The sequence below is a fragment of the Lithobates pipiens genome, unplaced genomic scaffold, assembly GCF_037356315.1.
Source record: "Lithobates pipiens isolate NorthernLeopardFrog02 unplaced genomic scaffold, aLitPip1_a1.2 Scaffold_18, whole genome shotgun sequence".
NCBI classification, from domain to species: Eukaryota; Metazoa; Chordata; class Amphibia; order Anura; family Ranidae; genus Lithobates; species Lithobates pipiens.
In genome coordinates this window covers 374,686,573-374,706,973 of record NW_027507758.1, presented here as the reverse complement: position 1 = coordinate 374,706,973, position 20,401 = coordinate 374,686,573, and the positions used below count along the sequence as shown (strand labels likewise).

Sequence of the window (20,401 nt, the reverse complement as noted above, 5' to 3'; positions counted from 1 at the left end):
AATTAAAATTACCATATTGAAATCAAATCTGATGTTTTTTTTATTTTTATTTGGTGTGCGTTGGAAGAGGGGTAGACTTATACGGCGAGTATATCCCAAACTCTATATTTTAACTGGAAAAGTTGGGGGTCGTCTTATACGCCCAGTCGTCTTATACGCTGGAAAATACGGTATTTGGAAAAGTATGCAAACTGTTATAAGTTAAAAAAAATAGATTTTAAGGTCTTTCCCTGTACTGTAAAAAAACTTAAATAAAAACCATTGAAAATAAGAATATGAAACATATGCCTAGGGGCCTCTCAGACCACCCTCCATTGGTAGCGTCAGTGAGTCAGGGGGAGGAGCACTGTAAGAGGGAGTGGAAAATAAGTCCACATCGGTTAGAGATAATAGGGGAAGAAGAGGGAGTGATATCATCCCTGGTAGAATTTATGAGTATTAATGCTGGCAGGGTGCCTCTGGGAGTTGTCTGGGATGCCCTTAAAGGATCCCTTAGAGGGGTGCTAATACAACATGTAGCAAGAGTAAAAAGACAAACTAGAGAATAGGAAAAACGTATCATGAATAAGGTTAAAGAGGCGGAAAGACAATATATAGTAAGATCATCCCCTGAGGCGCTTCTTGACTGGGTAAAAGCACAACAAGAATATAATGACGTGCTCTTGGCAAAAGCGGAGAATACGCTGATGTTTGAGAGACGTTACTATGTAGAGGGAGAGAGTGCATGTCATTTGTTGGCTCAATTGGTGGGGGCAAACACATATACCACTGTTATACCCGCCATTAGAACTGATGGGGGTAGGATAATGGCACATGTCCTGGAAATTGTAGACACATTCAAAAACTATTGTGAAAAAGTATATAGCGCCCAGGTAGGGAGATGTGGGAATTTTTCAGGGATGAAGATCCCATACGTCACTAAGGAAGATAGGGAGGCACTGGATGCCCCCATAGTATTGGAGGAGGTGAGACAGGCGGTATTAGGACCGTCAAATCAGAAATCTCCAGGACCAGATGACTTGCCAGCAGAAATATACAAACACTATGGAGAAACGCTGCTACCAGAGCTGTTAAAAACATTTAATGGATACAATACAATACATTGTATTTTAATTGTTTCTAACCTATTTCTATTCATCTAAAAGTATGTAAATTTAATTTGTGGAGATCCCCAGACATTTACAGAACTTTCTTGAAGTCTGTGAAACATATTCACTAAGCCCTGTTGATGGGTACTGCTGTGCTAAAGAATCCACAGAGCCTGCCTTCTGCACTAAAGAGGTGCTGAGAGGACGAGTTTCAGGATGCAGAGTTAGTACAGGAATCACTCCTGGCAGGCAACAAGATAGAATGGAAAATGTAGTCCTTAGAAACTGAAAGTAATTAGCCGAGGAGAGGCCACAACAACTGCAAGGAATCCAGAAAGTTGTGGAAAGAGATGACCAGCAGACAGGCAGCACTCAAAACATAAAAGCACATTTTTTGAGTAAGCTTATATTGGCTCGTAAAAAAATAAACTATTGTCTTGCATTGCTATTACAATGGTGATGTTATAAAATGAAGAAGGTGTATTCTGTTACCAAAGATTTCCTTTAAACAGCATTCTGGGAAGTGGCAATAAGAACAAGGTATTGGTATCTTAACACCTTCCCACTGAGCATACGCATATATGCCGTCTCATGGCCTGCGGGGTCGCGTATAAGCGATACTGCGCGTTGCACAGCTCACTCCCAGCAGAGAAACTGTCGCCAACAGCTCCTTCCTTTGTTGCTCCTCTTGAGCAGAGAAAATTATACAGCATATCTTTTTCTCCTTACTAGAGAAGACTGTAAACCAAAAAAGTGTGTGTAAAATAAAAATAAAGTAACCAGATCAAGGTTTAATCTTGGTTAATTTCAGGGTTGGGATAAAAGATCATGGTCAGAATCAAAGGTTGGGCCAAAAGTCAGGGTTAGTGTGTTTTAGGTAGGAGCAATTAAAAAAAATATATAAATTTAGTATTAGTGCGTTTTAGGTGCAAAAAAAGCAAACTATTGTTTCTAGGCCCTGTTACAGGTACAAATAACCAATATACACATATGTGGTAACTCTGCAATCATCAAAAAAAGGAGCATTTATTTTGGCTTGGTATTTGGTGGTAGGTCATAATAATGGCAAAAAATACACAGATACATTTAAAGAAATCAAATTTGTGTTACTATTTTGGGGCAGTTTTGCTTTCATAACATAAAAAAAAACTTGGGAGGATATCCATTACCATTTACCACCAAATGAAAGCTCAAGGTATAACTCAGCTGGATACACTAAGTAGTTATAATGATAACTACAGTGTTTACCAACACATGCCAAAGTTTCAATGCTGGGTTCAGGCCTTAACATTTGTTTTATTCTCCTTCATGAAGGGGTTAAACATTTACAGTGGTTTTGTTTTGTTTGTTTTTTATTACATTCTCATACCCAGTTCAGTTTTAAACTGCTTGTTCTCTTTTTCCAGATCTTTGCATCTTGACTTTTCTTGTGTTAATTTGTTCTTCCTTTCCTGTCCTTCTCTCTCTACAGTGTTGCAGTATTTCTGTAGCTTCTGAACCTACATTTCATAGATCAGTATGCATGTTAGCAAACATAAGTGATAGTTTTATAAAGCTACACCAGAAATAAACTACCCACCTGTGCCTGCTCCTCTTCAACAATGTTTTTTAAACCTTCCACTGTAAGAAGTAGGTCTGCCTGCTCCTCTTCAAGCAACGTTCGTAGAGCAGCCTCTTCTGACAGTTTTTCTTGCAGCTAAAGGTAATGAATAATCTATATCTCAGTGAGAACGCAAGAAAGTTTCACTAATTTGCTATAGTATCGTTAACAAAATGCATTAAACTCCTGATTACACCACAAATTTAATTAAAAGCATTGTTGATCAATTTGAATCAATAAAGTATATACACACAAAAGAAGAATGAAACATAGAAAGCTTTCAGTCCAGTTAATGAAATACCGTCCATCACCTCAATATCCTGTAACTAATGCACAAGAACTGAGAAGAATAAAGCCCCTTTCACACTTGTGCAACTTTTCCAGCAACTAGGGACAGTTTGTGTAAGATCTTCCCAGGGATTGTTGGTGGCAGAGGAATATAGAGATGCGAAGAAGGAGCGAAACTCCACAGCCCCCATATCAGGGTCGGGTAAGTAACGCACCAATCGAATCTAAGTTCAACCCAATAGGGGGCATGATCAGATAGAATACATGGGTTGAACCCTACCTCTCCTAGTATGGGAAGATGATTGTGGGATATTACTATAAGGTCCATTTGCGACAGAGTTCTGTGTTGAGAAGCATGAGAATGCCCTATCTTGAGGATATCAGTGTCTCCATGTTCAAGCACTCGCACGGTATCCTCTGCAGCTGAGTCCGTAGGGAAAGAGGAGCCGGCGCCATTTTCCTCCCCGGCCTCCTTGTCCATGTGCCTGTATTTAGCCAGCTTTGCGGTTGAATCCGATGATTTTTTCGGCAGCTACATGGTCTCTGTGGGTAGGAGGTATCAGAAAACCTGGTGGTGTGTGATTAGCTGGCAAGTTTAGCCCCAGGATATGTGAGCTCAAATGTTAGGCAAGCGGAGCTCCCGTTCTGCACTCCCTACACAATGCCTTTTATAGCGCCCATAGACTTTGCTGTCTGTTGCTTTGTGATTACATTGCACTGTTGGACGGCTCAGTGACTGATTTTTGACTTGGATCAGCAACATGTAATAAATGTAAGCAGCAGTATCCCCTATTGTAGCATGTAATATGCAATATCACTTTAACCACTTGTCACCCAGGCCTATTTCTCTCCTACATGTAAAAATCATAATTTTTTTTTGCTAGAAAATTACATAGAACCACCAAACATTATATATGTTTTTTTAGCAAAGAACCTAGAGAATAAAATGGCGGTCATTGCAACATTTTATCTTGCACAGTATTTGTGCAGCAATTGTTTCGAAAGTTAGCCCAATTTTTGAATTCATGAAGTTACGCCGAGTAGATACCGAACATGTCACGCTTCAAAATTGCACACGCTCGTGGAATGGTGCCAAACTTTGGTACTTAAAAATCTCCATATGTGACGCTTTAAACATTTTTACTGGTTACATGTTTTGAGTTACAGAGGAGGTCTAGGGATAGAATTATTGCTCTCACTCCAACGTTTGCGACGATACCTCACACGTGTGGTTTGAACACCATTTTCATATGTGGTTTATTGTTCATTTGACTTTTTTTTTTTTTTTTTTTTTTTGCTTGTTTAAAAAAAAATTTTTTTGATCACTTTTATTCCTATTACAAGGAATGTAAACATCCCTTGCAATAGGAATATGGCATGATCGGTCCTCTTTACAAAGACATATGGGGTCAATAAGACTCTAGGCTGGGAAGCCTGAAATCAAAAAAATAAAATATCCGATCTCCACTTCCCAGCCAAGGCGGCGCCATTTGTTTGAATGGCAGGGCATGACATCATAACATCGCGCCCAGCATCCAACCAATTATAGAGAGACTCCAGCGACCATCTGGTCCGAAGGAAATTTCTATGGTAAACATCCGAGGCCGTCAGATCCATTCTCCAACTCGCTGGTGGAAGCAGTGAGTTGGTAGAAGCACCGGAGGGGGGCTGTTCTGCCTTTTGATCGCCGCCCATATGAACAATAAAAAGGCAGAACAGCCGCTATGATAACTTTTATGGTGTAGAAAATCGCCAGCTGAAAAAGCAAATATCTGAATGATGCCTGTAGCTGCAGGCATCATTCAGATATCACCACTCAAAGTCAAGGACGTCATATGACGGCCAACGGGCGGGAAGTGGTTAACACATGTGGCCGCCAATTAACTCTAACATACTGGATATCTCTGATATCTCTGCAAGTATGATACAGTAAATGCAATGAAATGTGTTCTGTCCCATTAATAAAATAGTTAAAAAAATTAAATATTAAAAAGTTAACAACCCATACCTCAGACAGTCTCTGGCTCATTCGGACTTTTGTAGCTTTAATTTCCTCAGCTGCCATTGCCACATCTTTCTAAAAGTAAAGGATGCTGTGAAACTATTTTGTAGATTTTAAAAATGCTTTTTTTTTCCCCATGCAAACCCATCATTTAAATCACTAGTTTATGAGAACTTACGATAGACATTATACAATGCTAACAGCTTGCCAGTTCTTTACCAACCAATGACTCATCCCCGTTGCCTGACAGTAAAACACCCATGTGAAACGAGCCTAAGTCAGTTGTTTTCCAAAAGAAAAAGCTCTCTCGCAAATGTAGCAGCTACAGGGATGAGGCAAACCATTCACCACTAACTGGAGTGAATACAATGATCAGCTTTTATTTATTTATGTAAAACGCATTCCAAATTAAAAAACAAATACAGTTGCTGTAACTGCTTCAATTTGTTAGTGTATCTAAATCTGCTAGTACATCTAACACTCTTGAGGAGGTAAGTAAAACCTTGGACAGAGGGGTGGCGGTGGACGTGGTATACTCCCCTCCCCCAGGCTGCCAATGCTGCTGTCCAAATGTGCCCCTCTGCTCATTCATCCAGAGTGTTGTATATTACAAAGTTTTTTTGGCCATACTTCTGCACTCCTGTGACCCTAATTCAGCCGACAGTATGTTAAAGCCCACTGTCTGCTGACGCCACAGAGCTCTGGAAGGATCACGACTTTAGGGTCAGGATCAACCCAGATGCCTGAGCAACAGTTTGCTCTGCCTTTCAGTGCTGCCCTCACACCCTCCCCCCCTCCTTTCCCCACACAGCCTGGTGCTCCAGTGAACACTGAGAACTGAGCGCTGATCTGATCAGTCATGCTCAGTTCTATGTCTTTGAGCTGGCAAGGGACAGCTGCAGCAACAGGTCGACTCTGCAGCCATATAGGGGAGTATGCATATTTGTTTTTTTATGTCCCACACTTCTCCTTTAAGCATTAGTCCCACCTTACGTAACATCTTGCTAGTCTGCCATCCTGGAGAATGATGAAGGAAATCTTGCGTTATTACCCTCCAGTGTGGCTAGTACCCACACAAGGTTGAAATGCTATGCTTTTTATGATAGACAAAATATGTGAAATGGCGCTACATCTGTTTCTAAATATAACCAAAAGAGAAGTGCTTACATATAAGAATGAAAAAAAATATATACATAAATATACCAATAATAAACAAATCGAAAAAAGTGTTACTCACAGGTGACCATATGCAGTATAAACAAAAAATCCAGTGAAAAACAAAGTGCAACACAGTAAGTGCCAAAAAATATTCAAAAATACCCGCAGTATGTGGTAGAATGATAGTCCAGTGCAAAAAAAGAAGTTCATAAAAAAAGTGCTAAATAATTACTTCAGACATTGGCCACCACGTCACTCAATCAGGTGATCCATCAGCTTGCACATAGGGGAAAAGCAATAATAATCCTCATGGTGTAATATAAGAAACTTTTATATTTTTTTAAACAATGTAGAAAATTACAGTTAGGGTCCGTTCACACAGGGGCAACACGACTTTCAACACGACTTTTGGAGGCAACTTGGACACGACCTGAACACGACTTGGGGCGACTTACAACACGACTTTAAGTCGCCCCAGGCCAGGCGGCTTTTGCCGCGGCCAATCAGAGAATGAGCTCTCACGAGGGAACTCCAAGCAAAATTTATGAAAAAAATTTGGCGTGGGTTCCCCCTCTGAGAGCATACCAGGCCCTTAGGTCTAGTATGGATATTAAGGGGAACCCCCTACGCCGAAAAAACGGCGTGGGGGTCCCCCCCAGATCCATACCAGACCCTTATCCGAGCACGCTACCCGGCCAGCCAGGAAAGGGGATGGGGACGAGCATGCGGCCCCCCCTCCTGAGCCGTACCAGGCCGCGTGCCCTCAACACGGGGGGGTGCCTTGGGGAAGGGGGGGCCGCATGGCCCCCCCACCCCAAAGCACCTTGTCCCCATGTTGATGAGGACAAGGGCCTCTTCCCGACATACCTGGTCGTTGGTTGTCAGGGTCTGCGGGCGGGGGCTTTTTAGAATCTGGGAGCCCCCTTTAATAAGGGGCCCCGGATCCCGGCCCCCCACTCTATGTGAATGAGTATGGGGTACAACGTACCCCTACCCATTCACCTGAGAAAAATATGTAAAAAAAACACAACACAGGGTTAAAATAGTTTATTGCACAGCTCCGGGGGTCTTCCGTCTTCGGGGGTCTTCTCGCTGGACTCCTCCGCTATCTTCTGCTAGCTCTTTTGCTAACGGAGGAGCCCGGCTTTCTTCCTCGCCGCCGCCCTCTTCTTCCGACTTCGGGGGTCTTGTCCCCCTCTTCGGTTCTTCTTGCCGGGCCACCGCTTCTTCTTTCAGCTCTTTTACTAGCGGTGGCCCGGTCTTCTGTTGCCGTCGCCGCCTTCCGTTCTTCTTCTTCTTCTCCTGGAGATGTTGACTCGACGCTCTCTCCGGCCGCAATGCCAGGGACGCGGGGCGTGGCGACTTATATAGGGACAAGGGGCGGGGTCACCGGTTGATGTCACATGGTGTCACAATGTCACAGTCCCGGAGGATGCTGGGACTGTGACATCGTAAGGGGCGGGGTCACCATGTGACATCAATCGGCAACCCCGCCCCTTGTCCCTATATAAGTCGCCGCGCATCGCGTCCCTGGCATTTCGGCCGGAGAGAGTGTCGAGTGAACATCTCCAGGAGAAGAAGAAGAAGAACGGAAGGCGGCGGCGACGGAAGACCGGGCCACCGCTAGTAAAAGAGCTGAAAGAAGAAGCTGTGGCCCGACAAGAAGAACCAAAGAGGGGAACAAGACCCCCGAAGTCGAAGTCGGAAGAAGAGGGTGGCGGCGAGGAAGAAAGCCGGGCTCCTCCGCTAGCAAAAGAGCTAGCAGAAGATAGCGGAGGAGTCCGGCGAGAAGACCCCCGAAGACAGAAGACCCCCGGAGCTGTGCAATAAACTATTTTAACCCTGTGTTGTGTTTTTTTTTTTTTTTTTTTCACAGGTGAATGGGTAGGGGTACGTTGTACCCCATACTCATTCACATAGGGTGGGGGGCCGGGATCCGGGTGCCCCCTTATTAAAGGGGGCTCCCAGATTCCGATAAGCCCCCCGCCCGCAGACCCTTGTCCTCATCAACATGGGGGGCCTGGTATGGCTCAGGAGGGGGGTGGGGCCACACGCTCGTCCCCACCCCCTTTCCTGGCCGGCCGGGTAGCGTGCTCGGATAAGGGTCTGGTATGGATCTGGGGGGACCCCCACGCCGTTTTTTCGGCATAGGGGGTTCCCCTTAATATCCATACCAGACCTAAGGGCCTGGTATGCCCTCGGAGGGGGAACCCACGCCAATTTTTTTTCATAAATTTGGCGTGGAGTTCCCTCTTGAGAGCTTATAATTCTGTCAGAGTCGCCTCCGTATAGACGGAGATCCGACTTGGAGGCGACCTCCATTGAAATCAATGGGTACCAGTCGCCTACAAGTCGGATTGAAGTAGTACAGGAACCTTTTCTGAAGTCGGAGCGACTTCAGTAGTGTGCATTAAGACGGCTCTCATTCACTTGCATTGATTTTGAAATGTTGTCCGACCTGAGGCGACTAGGGGCGACCTGAAGTCGGATCCGAGTTGCCCCTGTGTGAACGGACCCTTAAAGCGGGAGTAAACCCGCTGACTTTTTTTTTTTTACACCTGTAAGGCAAAAGGCATAATGAGCTAGTATGCACCACATACTAGCTCATTATGAAATACTTACCTTAGAATGAGACGCCGGCATCTCACTCGGTCCACACCGAGGGAGCTGACATGTTCCCTCGGTGTGTCTTCTGGGTATCGCGGCTCCGGCGCTGTGAGTGGCCGGAGCCGTGATGTCTTCACTCCCGGGCATTCGCGCGGGAGTTTTTTTTCCCCGGCAGGCTCTGGCGTCTGCCGGACTTTCAGCTGAGAATCCCTGATGCGCATGCGCCGCTGAAGTCAGCGGCTCATTGCGAAGGGAATATCTCCTAAACCGTACAGGTGTAGGCGATATTCTTTTTACCTACAGGTAAGCCTTACAGGCTTATCTGTAGGTCAAAGTTAAAAATTTAGCTATACAACCGCTTTAAAATCACTCCATCCGGTTAAATCTGAGACCGAGGGGTCACACACCGGCTGAACACTGCAGAATCCAAAACTTCCTGTCTTGGCCGTGACCGGAAGTGACATCACCCAGCTCCTCTTGATGCATTGCGTCACTGACACGTGACTATCAAGGGCTGGCCACCTTCATTTTTATCACTGGATTCTGAAGCAATTATTTAGCACTTTTCCTATGAACTTTTTTATTATTAAAAAATTATTATTATTTTTTATTAATAATTTTACATTTTTTTTTGTTATTTCACTTTTTATGCACTGGACTATCGTTCTACCACATACTGCGGGTATTTTGGAATATTTTTTGGCACTTACTATGTGTTACACTTTGTTTTTCACTGGATTTTGATTTATACTGCATATGGTCACCTGTGACACTTTTCACTTTGTTTATTATTGCTATATTTATGTATTTTTTCTTTAATTTTTATACGTAAGCAGTTCTCTTTTGGTTATATTAATAAACAGATTTAGCACCATTTCACAATTTGTCTATTAATATTTAATGTACGTGGGGACACTACAAGGTATGGCAGCTTTATCCTCTCAGCATTAGACACTGTTTAGAAACACTGTGTGCAATATTTTAATTACCTATTTTTTGTTTTCAAACACAAAGTAGCGCACTAGTTCCTTTACTTCAATTCAATGCTTTGTTCTATGCTTTTTATGGTCCCTTTGTTTTTGTAGCCATCTAATACCCAAGGTCACTAAGGCTACTTTCACACTGGCAGTGCCGGCTGTTTGCGGCGCTTTTCGGCTGCTGGGGGATCACCCAAATAGAAGGGTACAAGTCCCGGTTTATGTTGCTTTCAAAAGTGCTTTTAACGTGCTTTGGATGCGCTGCCCATTCATTGCAATGGGCAGGGAGTATTGGGATCGCTAAATACAGCGCTCCCAACCTGCCCCAAAGCTGCTGCTTGGATGAATTTTTGTAACGTCCCATAAGCGCACTGTCCGAGTGTGAAAAGACACACTGCAATGTATGGGAGCTGGTTTTCAGGTGCTTTACAGAGGCTATTTCTAGCGCTAAAGCTAAAGCGCCTGAAAACCGCCCCAGTGTGAAAGGGGTCTAACTCAAGGGAGCCCTTTAAACTCTCTCTCGTGTTTTCTGCAGGTGGAAAGAGCAATCTCTCTAGAAAAACCATCCTCGTGGATTCTTGGAGAAGTTATCATACAAAAAGCTACCATAAAGCTATCATGTTAGTAAAATATCATATATTATGAATATTTTAAAAATATTCTTACAAATGATTGAATAGAATATACACCTTTGTGGTTGTTGCAAACTCTAAGGCAGCACTTAACCTCTCTTTAGCTTCAGCTTCTCTTTCCATGTTCTCAATTGCACCATTCAACCTTTGGCGCAGTCTCATTATTTCTAGCTGAGCATCTTTCATTTCTGAAGCATGTTCATCTTGCATTTCACGCAGACGCTGTTCCAGTTCTCCTAGAAACATCAAAAATAGTCAAGCAAAACAGGTCATTGCAACAGATACTAGTATAACCTTCAATCGATAAACTTCATGAATTAAAAAAAAAAAGGAAGATCTAAAAGGCTATTACAATTTCAGTCTTTATTCAATGGGATCAGCAAGTAACGGTATGAATGCCGCTGTTGATACCAACTCATTCCACTGTTGTGTTCAGTAAGTGCCCAATAAATACTTTCCTCGACTAAGAAAAAACAAAAATTTGATAATAACATAAACATAGGTCCATGGAGGGATAAGTGGAACCAGAGCCAGCTGCTGTTTCCTTTATAACTCACACAAATGCAGACCACGAACAATATAATTGGTTCTAAAGGTAAACCATTTTTTACCATAGTGCATTCCCTGTAGCAAAAAAAAAAAAAAGTACCACTCATTGCGCCGCCCCTCTAAACACTTACTTAAGCCCTTTCCAGCACTATGCCCAGCTGATTCGCCTATCCCCCTCTTCTTAGTCTCACAGCAGACTCAGATAGAAGCGGGAGGCATTGGCTCCTGCTGTTGTCAGTCAAATCATGTAAATAGGGAGTAGCAGGCAGGGCCGAGCCACGATGTGTGTCTATGGATGCACACAGCTCAGCTCAGGAGCGCATTTGCACGTGTGCAGGGGAAAAAAATGTACTTAAAATCACTTTAAAAGTAGGGGTCCCCAATCCCCAGAGGCCCATTGGCAGTACCGGTCTGTGCCCTGTTTGCAGCTGGGCCTGGAAGGCTGCACTGAAAGAGGGGCAGCGGGCGAGCTGAGAGATGACATTATCTCTCCCTGCCCACCTCGCATCACCGCTGTTTTGCCTTCTCACTGTCATAGGATGGAATGCAGTATAACAACTGCGCATGTGTCACGTTCTCCGCTCTTGAATGCAGGATGCTCCAGATGCCGTACCGCTGGGGAGAGGCTGCAAGTAGAGTGATATATGCAAGTGTGTTCTTTCACAGCAGAAAACCTTTACAAGTTGGCCTTAAAAATTCTTAAAGTGACAAGCTGTATCTGGTGTTTGTGCTGGCAGGCTACAGTGGGAAGCTGCATCCAGTGGCAAGATAGTGACACGCTGCATCTGGTGGCAAGTGAAGCTGGCAAGTGACATGCTGCATCTGGTGGCAGGCAACGGTGGCAAGGGAGAAGCTGCATCTTGTGGCAGGCAACGGTGGCAAGGGAGAAGCTGCATCTGGTGGCAGGCAACAGTGGCAAGAGAGAAGCTGCATCTGGTGACAGGCAATGGTGGCAAGAGAGAAGCTGCATCTGGTGGCAAGAGATGGTGGCAAGTGACAATCTGCATCTGGTGGCAGGTGACAGTGGCAAGTGACAAACTGCATCTGGTGGCAGGCGACAGTGGCAAGGGACAAGCTGCATCTGGTGGAAAGTGACAAGCTGCATCTGATGGCAGGCAACAGTGGCAAGTAATAAGCTGCATCCGGTGGCAGGCAATGGTGGCAAGGGACAAGCTGCACCTGGTGGCAAGCGACGATGGCAAGGGACAAGCTGCATCTCATGGCAGGCGACAGTGACAAGTGACACACCCACCGATTCTACATAATGGCGAGTTAAACTATTTCATTTTATATTAAAATGTAATAACAGAAATAATGAGCTTCAATCATCCTGACACCATATCAACCATGGTGTGGTGATGATTGACGTGCTAACACCAGTCATTGCCCCAACAAATCACCTGGACACCTAAACCCAAGTACAAAATAAAATGTAATATAATGCAAGTCTTGTTGGGGCTGCATTTTTTTTTTCAGGCTAAGTATATTTTAGGCAAGCACAGAAAAAAATATTTGTTGATCTTGAGAGAAATCTTGTGTCCTTACTACTTCTTGGGGCACTGAACGGAAATATCAAACAATGTTTTCAGCTTTCCCAGCTATCTTGCATGAAATACACAACCCCCCTTCACATAATATAGAGAGAAGGTGAGGAGGAGGTGTTCTGTTATTCAAATCAAGAGAGCATCCCAAGGTGAAATACAGCATGGTGAGTGTTGTCACCCTAGAACAGGAAGCATGTTACTGGTGGGATCATCGGGAGAAATTAAAACAAGCCTGAAAATTGTAAACTAATGCAGTCACCACATCCGAGTATGCAATAAGCTGTAATACATCACATTTCTGCTTTTAAGTTCAGGTATACTTTAACAACTTCTTACCTTCTCTACCAAAAAAAATAATAAATCAGTGCCCCTTACACAGATTTTTTACAACAAGTCAGGAAATGTCTATGTAAAATATTGAGCATTTCAAACAGTTTGCAGAGCTTGTTATTTCTTAATCTCTATAAGGCCAACAGACAAAAAACAATTCTGAAGTTGGCATGAAATTAGGCTTTGTAAATCCTCCCTAGGGTAGACACTAATTCTTTGTTCAGCGTTTACTTCATTATCTTATAGCCAAAACATTTTTAGTAGTAGAGAGGGGAAGGATTAGAACTCCATTTGTTTTTTTTTTTTTTGCTATCCCATTGCTGTTATAGAGAGTTACCCTTACTTTCTGTACTGGGAACATACTTTTACCAGACAGGAAGTTAAGCAAACATCGAACAAAAGCTCACAGGGGTTTTAGCACTCCCCTACTTAAAGCGGAGGTCCACCCTAAAATGAACCTCCGCTCATCGGAATCCCCCCCCCCTCCGGCGCCACAATTGGCACCTTTCAGGGGGGAGGGGGGTGCAGTTACCTGGATAATCCAGGTAACTGCACCCACTTCCAGGATAGCTGTCTGCGGAAAAGGGGCGTAGATTACGCCCCTTTCCGCAACTGCCCGCCCCTTTGCGCAAGTGCCCCGCTGCCTGCTGGGAAACACACAGTTCCCAGAGGCAGCGGGGACCGTCCGGATTGCGCCGCGCGGCTCGCGCATGCGCAGTAGGGAACCGGGAAATGAAGCCGAAAGGCTCCATTTCCTGATTCCCATACCCAAGATGGCGGCGGCAGGACCTGACAGACGACCTAGCGATCGGCTTCGGGTGCCGACATCGCGGGCGCGCTGGACAGGTAAGTGTCACTATTTTAAAAGTCAGCAGCTGCAGTATTTGTAGCTGCTGGCTTTTAAAAAAAAAAAAAAAAAAAAAAAAAAAACGCGGAGTCCCGGTGGACTCCCGCTTTAACTTAAAAATATTTTATTTCTGTGCGTTGCTGATAGAGAGTTTCCTTAGAGAGATTCCTTCCTAATCTTGGTGAACAGCATACTGACAGGACTGGTACCAGCTGATTAGACAAAAGCCAATGTGGTACCAATAGTCAAAAAAGGGCAGAGACATATTCCCGGACACTAAAGGCCAGTCAGGCTAACATCAATATTAGGTAAATTATTGGAGGGAATGATAAGGGACTATATCCAAGAACTTGCTGAAAATAACAGTATTATTAGTAGTAATCAGCATGGGTTTACAAAGGGACGTTCTTGCCAGACCAATCTGTTAACCGCTTGCCAACCAGCCGCCGTAGTTATACTGCGGCAACATGGCTCGGCTGTGCGAATCGCCGTCAGTACCATAGATGGCCACTAGGGGGCACAAGCTGATGCGAGTGCCCGGCAGTCTCGATCACCACCGGGCTCCCACGATCGCTCGGGGCACATGGAGAACCCGGAACGGTGTGTGTAAACACACAGTTTCCGGTTCTGTGAGGGGAGAACTGACAGATCGTCTGTTCATATGGTGTATGAACAGACGTTCTGTTATCTTCCCTGCACAGTCCCCATCCCCCTTCAGTTAGAACACAAATTAGGACACACTTAACCCCTTCACTGCCAGTGACATTTTTACAGTAACCAGTGCATTTTTAATCGCATTGATTGCTGTATTAATGCCAATGATCCCAAAAATGTGTAAAAATTGTCCGACGTGTCCGCCATAATGTCGCAGTTACAATAAAAATCGCCGTCATTACTAGTTAAAAAAAAAAAATTATTAATAAAAATGCCATAAAACTATCCCCTATTTTGTAGACGCTATAACTTTTGCGCAAACCAATCAATATACGCTTACTGTGATTTTTTTTTTTTAACAAAAATTTGAAGAAGAATACGTATTGGCCTAAACCGAGAGGGGGAAAAAAACTTTTTATATATTTTTGGGGGATATTTATTATAGCAAAAAGTAAAAAAAAATGTATGCTTTTTTTTCAAAAAATTGTCGATCTTTTTTTGTTTATAGCGCAAAAAATAAAAATCACAGAGATGATCAAATCCACCAAAAGAAAACTCTATTTGTGGGGAAAAAAGGAAATTGATTTTGTTTGAGAGCCACGTTGCACAACCATCCAATTGTCAGTTAAAACGATGCAGTGCCGAACCGCAAAAAGTGCGCATGCGTGGGGAATATCTGTGCGCATGCGTGGGGAATTCCTCCTAAACCATACAGGTTTAGAAGATATTTTTTTACCGACAGGTAAGCCTTATTATAAGCTTACCAGTAGGTAAAAGTTGTAAAAAAAGACTATACAACCACTTTAACCACTTCAGTCTCGGACCAATAAATACCTTAAGGACCAGAGGTCTTTTTCCAATTTTGCACTGCGCTGCTTTAACTGGTAATTGCGCGGTCATGCAATATTGCACCCAAACGAAATTTGCGTCCTTTTCTTCCCACAAATAGAGCTTTCTTTTGATGGTATTTGATTGCCTCTGCGATTTTTATTTTTTGCGATATAAATGGAAAAAGAGCGAAAATTTTGAAAAAAAATGATATTTTCTTCTTTTTGTTATAAGAAAAATCGAATAAACTAAATTTTAGTCATACATTGAGGGCAAAATTTATTCAGCCACATGTCTTTAGTAAAAAAAATGTCAATAAGCGTATATTTTTTGGTTTGCGCAAAAGTTATAGCGTCTACAAACTAGAGTACATTTTCTGGAATTTACACAGCTTTTAATTTATGACTGCCTATCTCATTTCTTGAGGTGCTAAAATGGCAGGGCAGTACAAACCCCCCCCAAATGACCCCATTTTGGAAAGTAGACACCCCAAGGAAACTGCTGATGGGTATGTTGAGCCTATTGAATATTTATTTTTTTTGTCCTAAGGGATTGAATAATGACAAAAAAAAAAAAAAAGTACAAAAAGTTGTCACTAAATGATATATTGCTCACACATGCCATGGTTATATGTGGAATTGCACCCCAAAATATATTCCGCTACTTCTCCCGAGTACGGGGATACCACATGTGTGGGACTTTTTGGGAGTCTAGTCGCGCACGGCATCCCGAAAACCAATCACCACCTTCAGGATTTCTAAGGGCATAATTTTTGTATTTTACTCCTCACTACCTATCACTACCTATCACAGTTTTGACGGCCATAAAATGCCAAGATGGCACAAAACCCCCCCAAATGACCCCATTTTGGAAAGTAGACACCCCAAGGAAACTGCTGATGGGTATGTTGAGCCCATTGAATATTTATTTTTTTTATCCTAAGGGATTGAATAATGACTAAAAAAAATAAAAAATAAAAAATGTACAAAAAGTTGTCACTAAATGATATATTGCTCACACATGCCATGGTTATATGTGGAATTGCACCCCAAAATATATTCCGCTACTTCTCCCGAGTACGGGGATACCACATGTGTGGGACTTTTTGGGAGTATAGTCGCGCACGGCATCCCGAAAACCAATCACCACCTTCAGGATTTCTAAGGGTGCAAATTTTTGATTTTACCCCTCACTACCTATCACAGTTTCGAAGGCCATAAAAAGCCAAAATAGCACAAAACCCCCCAAAATGACCCCATTTTGGAAAGTAGACACCCCAAGCTATTTACTGAGAGGCATGTTGAGTCCATGGAATATTTTATATTTTGCCACAAGTTGCGGGAATATTACAAACTTTTTTTTTTTTGCACAAAGTTGTCACTAAATGATATATTGCTCACACATGCTATGGGCATATGTGAAATGACACCCCAAAATACATTCTGCTGCTTCTCCTGAGTACAGGGATACCACATGTGTGGGACTTTTTGGGAGCCTAGCCGCGTACGGGACCCCGAAATCCAAGCACCGCCTTCAGGATTTCTAAGGGCATAATTTTTTTATTTTACTCCTCACTACCTATCACTACCTATCACAGTTTTGACGGCCATAAAATGCCAAGATGGCACAAAACCCCCCCAAATGACCCCATTTTGGAAAGTAGACACCCCAAGGAAACTGCTGATGGGTATGTTGAGCCCATTGAATATTTATTTTTTTTGTCCTAAGGGATTGAATAATGACTAAAAAAAAAAAAAAAAAATGTACAAAAAGTTGTCACTAAATGATATATTGCTCACACATGCCATGGTTATATGTGGAATTGCACCCCAAAATATATTCAGCTACTTCTCCCGAGTATGGGGATACCACATGTGTGGGACTTTTTGGGAGTCTAGTCGCGTACGGCACCCCGAAAACCAATCACCACCTTCAGGATTTCTAAGGGTGCAAAGGCCATAAAATGCCAAAATAGCACAAAACCCCCCCAAATTACCCCATTTTGGAAAGTAGACACCCCAAGCTATTTACTGAGAGTCATGTTGTCTGAACGAAAAAAAAGAGATTGATCGGTGGGTATGCCCACCATTAGATACCTCCCTTCATCCACCCACTTCTAATGATGGACATACATGCACCATTTATATATGCCGAAGCATGGGGGCATCCTCCCGCAAAAAAGTTATGCCGCGTACATACGTTCAAACTTTTCCATGGGCAAGCCCCCTGTCGGAATTTTGACCGTATGTACATGGCATTAGGAGCAAAATCACTCCTCCACCCCTTATGCCCCCATGCTTCGGCATATATGCTCTTTTTTAACTGTGGTGGTGAAATCACCGCCTACAGCACTGGAGTCACGGCTTTATGTATCGTGGGAGCAAACGCTGTTGCTGTCAAGATAAATAAATCCGCGCTGCAGCTGAATGGCGTACCTGCTAAGCAAATTATGGTTAACGTTAAAACAAAGTAACATCCCAGTAAAACCTTACCATACCATACCTGCAAAGCAATTGCCAAAAAAAAACAGTAAAAAATAAAACATTTTTTAACACAACCTGTGCCTAAAATATATATATGCCGAAGCATGGGGGCATCCTCCCGCAAAAAAGTTATGCTGCGTACATACGTTCAAACTTTTCCACGGGCAAGCCCTCCGTCGGAATTTTGACCGTATGTACACGGCATTAGGAGCAAAATCGCTCCTCCACCCCTTATGCCCCCATGCTTCGGCATATATGCTCTTTTTTAACTGTGGTGGTGAAATCACCTCCTACAGCACTGGAGTCGCGGCTTTATGTATCGTGGGAGCAAACGCTGTTGCTGTCAAGATGAATAAATCCACGCTGCAGCTGAATGGCGTACCTGAAAACATGAAAAATGGTTAACAATAACACAGTAAACAGTAAAGTATAAAAAATTTGAGAGAAGAGAGAGAGAGAGAGAGAGAGAGAACAATAAAACGACAACTATTTTTGGTTTTTTTTTTTTATTTTTTTTTTGGTTTTTTTATTTTACTTTTATTTATTTATTTTTTTTTTTTTTTATACACTTTTTTTTGAACTGTAAACTGTAACTGTAACGGTTCGGGTCTCTCAAAATGCGATGGCATCTTGGGAGACCCTGTGTAAGTGTGCCTAGCCTGTGAAATGCTGTACCCTACGCTAATACTTCACTAGTGAATGGTAGCGTTCAAAACACTCACCCTGACAAAGACCAGGATTGCCAGGACAGCGTGGACAATAAGAACGGGTGTCACGCCTATATCCGCGCTTGCTACAGACACGACATCTTTTTTGGGGGGCTCGTTGGGTAGGGGTACTCGGGAGGACATAAGAATAATGCCTCTCATACAGCCGGCTTACTGCATTTGGTTGGGAATGGTGAGGTACAGAACCGTCTGGAAACAGAAGCTCTGTGACAACCTCTCTTTGGAAGAAAAGAAAGGTTAATGTTCCGCCTGAAGCTTTGTATAGCACAAAAGCATTCAGCAAAGCCAATTGAAATAAGTAAGCAGACACTTTTTTGTACCAGCGTCTGGTCTTACGGGAAGTTAGATACGGCGCTAACATCTGGTCATTGAGGTCCACCCCTCCCATATTTTTGTTATATTCGTGGACACAGAGGGGTTTCTCCACAATACCAGTCGCCGTAGAAATTTGGACCGTCGTGTCTGCATGAAGGGAGGTAAGAACGAAAACATTCTTATTATGCCTCCACTTCATAGCGAGCAAATTATTACACCGATAGCAGGCTCTCTCCCCCAGCCTAAGACGGGAATCTACAAGCCGCTGGGGAAAGCCCCGGCGATTAGGTCGCATGGTGCCACATGCTCCAATCTGATTATCAAATAAATGACTAAACAGTGGCACGCTGGTGTAATAGTTGTCCACGTACAAGTGGTACCCCTTTCCGAATAAGGGTGACACCAATTTCCACACTATCTTGCCAGCGCTTCCTATGTAATCAGGGCAGTTCTCCGGCTCTACGTAACTATCTTTACCCTCATAAACCATAAAGCTCCATGCATAGCCTGTGGCCCTGTCACAGCACTTATAGAGCTTGACCCCGTACCTGGTACGCTTGTTGGGAATGTACTGTTTGAATGACAAGCGACCAGTAAACTTAACCAGGGACTCATCAACGCAGACAACTTTTTGGGGAATAAACAAGTCTGCAAAACGTTGGTTGAAGTGGTTTATGAGGGGCCGAATTTTGTAGAGCCGATCGTATTCAGGGTCTCCACGTGGACGACAAAGTTCATTGTCACTGAAGTGCAAGAACCGCAAGATCTGCTCGTATCGTGCCCTGGGCATGGAGTTAGAGAACAGGGGCATGTGGTCAGCCGAATGCGTGGACCAATAAGCCCGCATCCGCATAAATTTATGTGTGCCCATGTTGAGGGAAAGGCCCAAAAACGTCTTAAATTCGGAAACCGTAACTGGTTTCCAATCTCTGGCAAGAGACGGCAACTGGGGATTAGCGGCGATGCGTTGACCAGCATATAAATTGGTTTGGTCCACAATAGATCTATAGAGATCTTCCGTGAGATACAGAGAATAAAAATCGAGTGGCGTAAAATCATCTGTATCCACCTGAATACCGGGTTGGGCAGTGAATGGGGGAAGTACGGGTTCTGCAGAAGTGGTGGGCACCCAATTGGGATAGGCGAATTCTGCAGGAAGGGCACTATGGGTACGACGGGCCTGTCTTTGTCTTCTTCTTCTTGGTGGCAGCGGGACACTACTTGTGCTTGCCACCTCGCCAGCTTGAACTGCACTTATGGGACTCGCCACGTCACCACGTGATACTGCAGTGCTGGATGTACGTCCAGGGTGTACTAGGCCGCTGGTGCTTGCCAGTTCACCAAAAGGATGAGCGGCGCTAGTACTGGCTCTATACTCCATACGAGGGACTTGCGGTTCCTGCACCTCAACAACATCAGAAAATCGGGGTCGGGTACGCCTGACAATAGCAGGGACCTCTTCTTCGTCGTCAGAGCTATCTGACATGGAGGCGCTGTCCTCTACAGGTTCGTATTCTGAGCCTGATTCTAACAGATCAGTGTCTTCCTCTTCACTATCTGTCATGCTCAGAAACGTGTAGGCCTCTTCACTAGTGTACCTTCGCTTTGCCATTTTGGGCTCTAAATTTAGGGGTACAGTAGTGAGACTCACAGGTAAAAAAGCACCTAGCCTGTCAGCGACTGTATAAAACGCTACCAAAAAAAAACTGTTAGCGATCGCAGGGATCAGGCCTGACTCTGCGAACGCTGCAGTTATGTGTGTTGTGTTTTG

General features: G+C 43.7%; 1 protein-coding gene across 2 annotated transcripts in view; it reads right to left on the bottom strand.

Moving 5' to 3' along the window:
* CCDC150 (coiled-coil domain containing 150) overlaps positions 1 to 20,401 on the bottom strand; it is a 76,329-nt gene that overhangs the window by 41,404 nt on the left and 14,524 nt on the right. For both annotated transcript variants that reach the window (XM_077487723.1, XM_077487724.1), the window contains exons 4-7: positions 10,410 to 10,588; positions 4,985 to 5,053; positions 2,668 to 2,784; positions 2,458 to 2,587 (exon numbers count right to left, since the gene is read on the bottom strand). In XM_077487723.1, the coding sequence (XP_077343849.1) occupies positions 2,458 to 2,587; positions 2,668 to 2,784; positions 4,985 to 5,053; positions 10,410 to 10,588 (495 nt within the window). The remainder of the gene's footprint in view (positions 1 to 2,457; positions 2,588 to 2,667; positions 2,785 to 4,984; positions 5,054 to 10,409; positions 10,589 to 20,401) is intronic.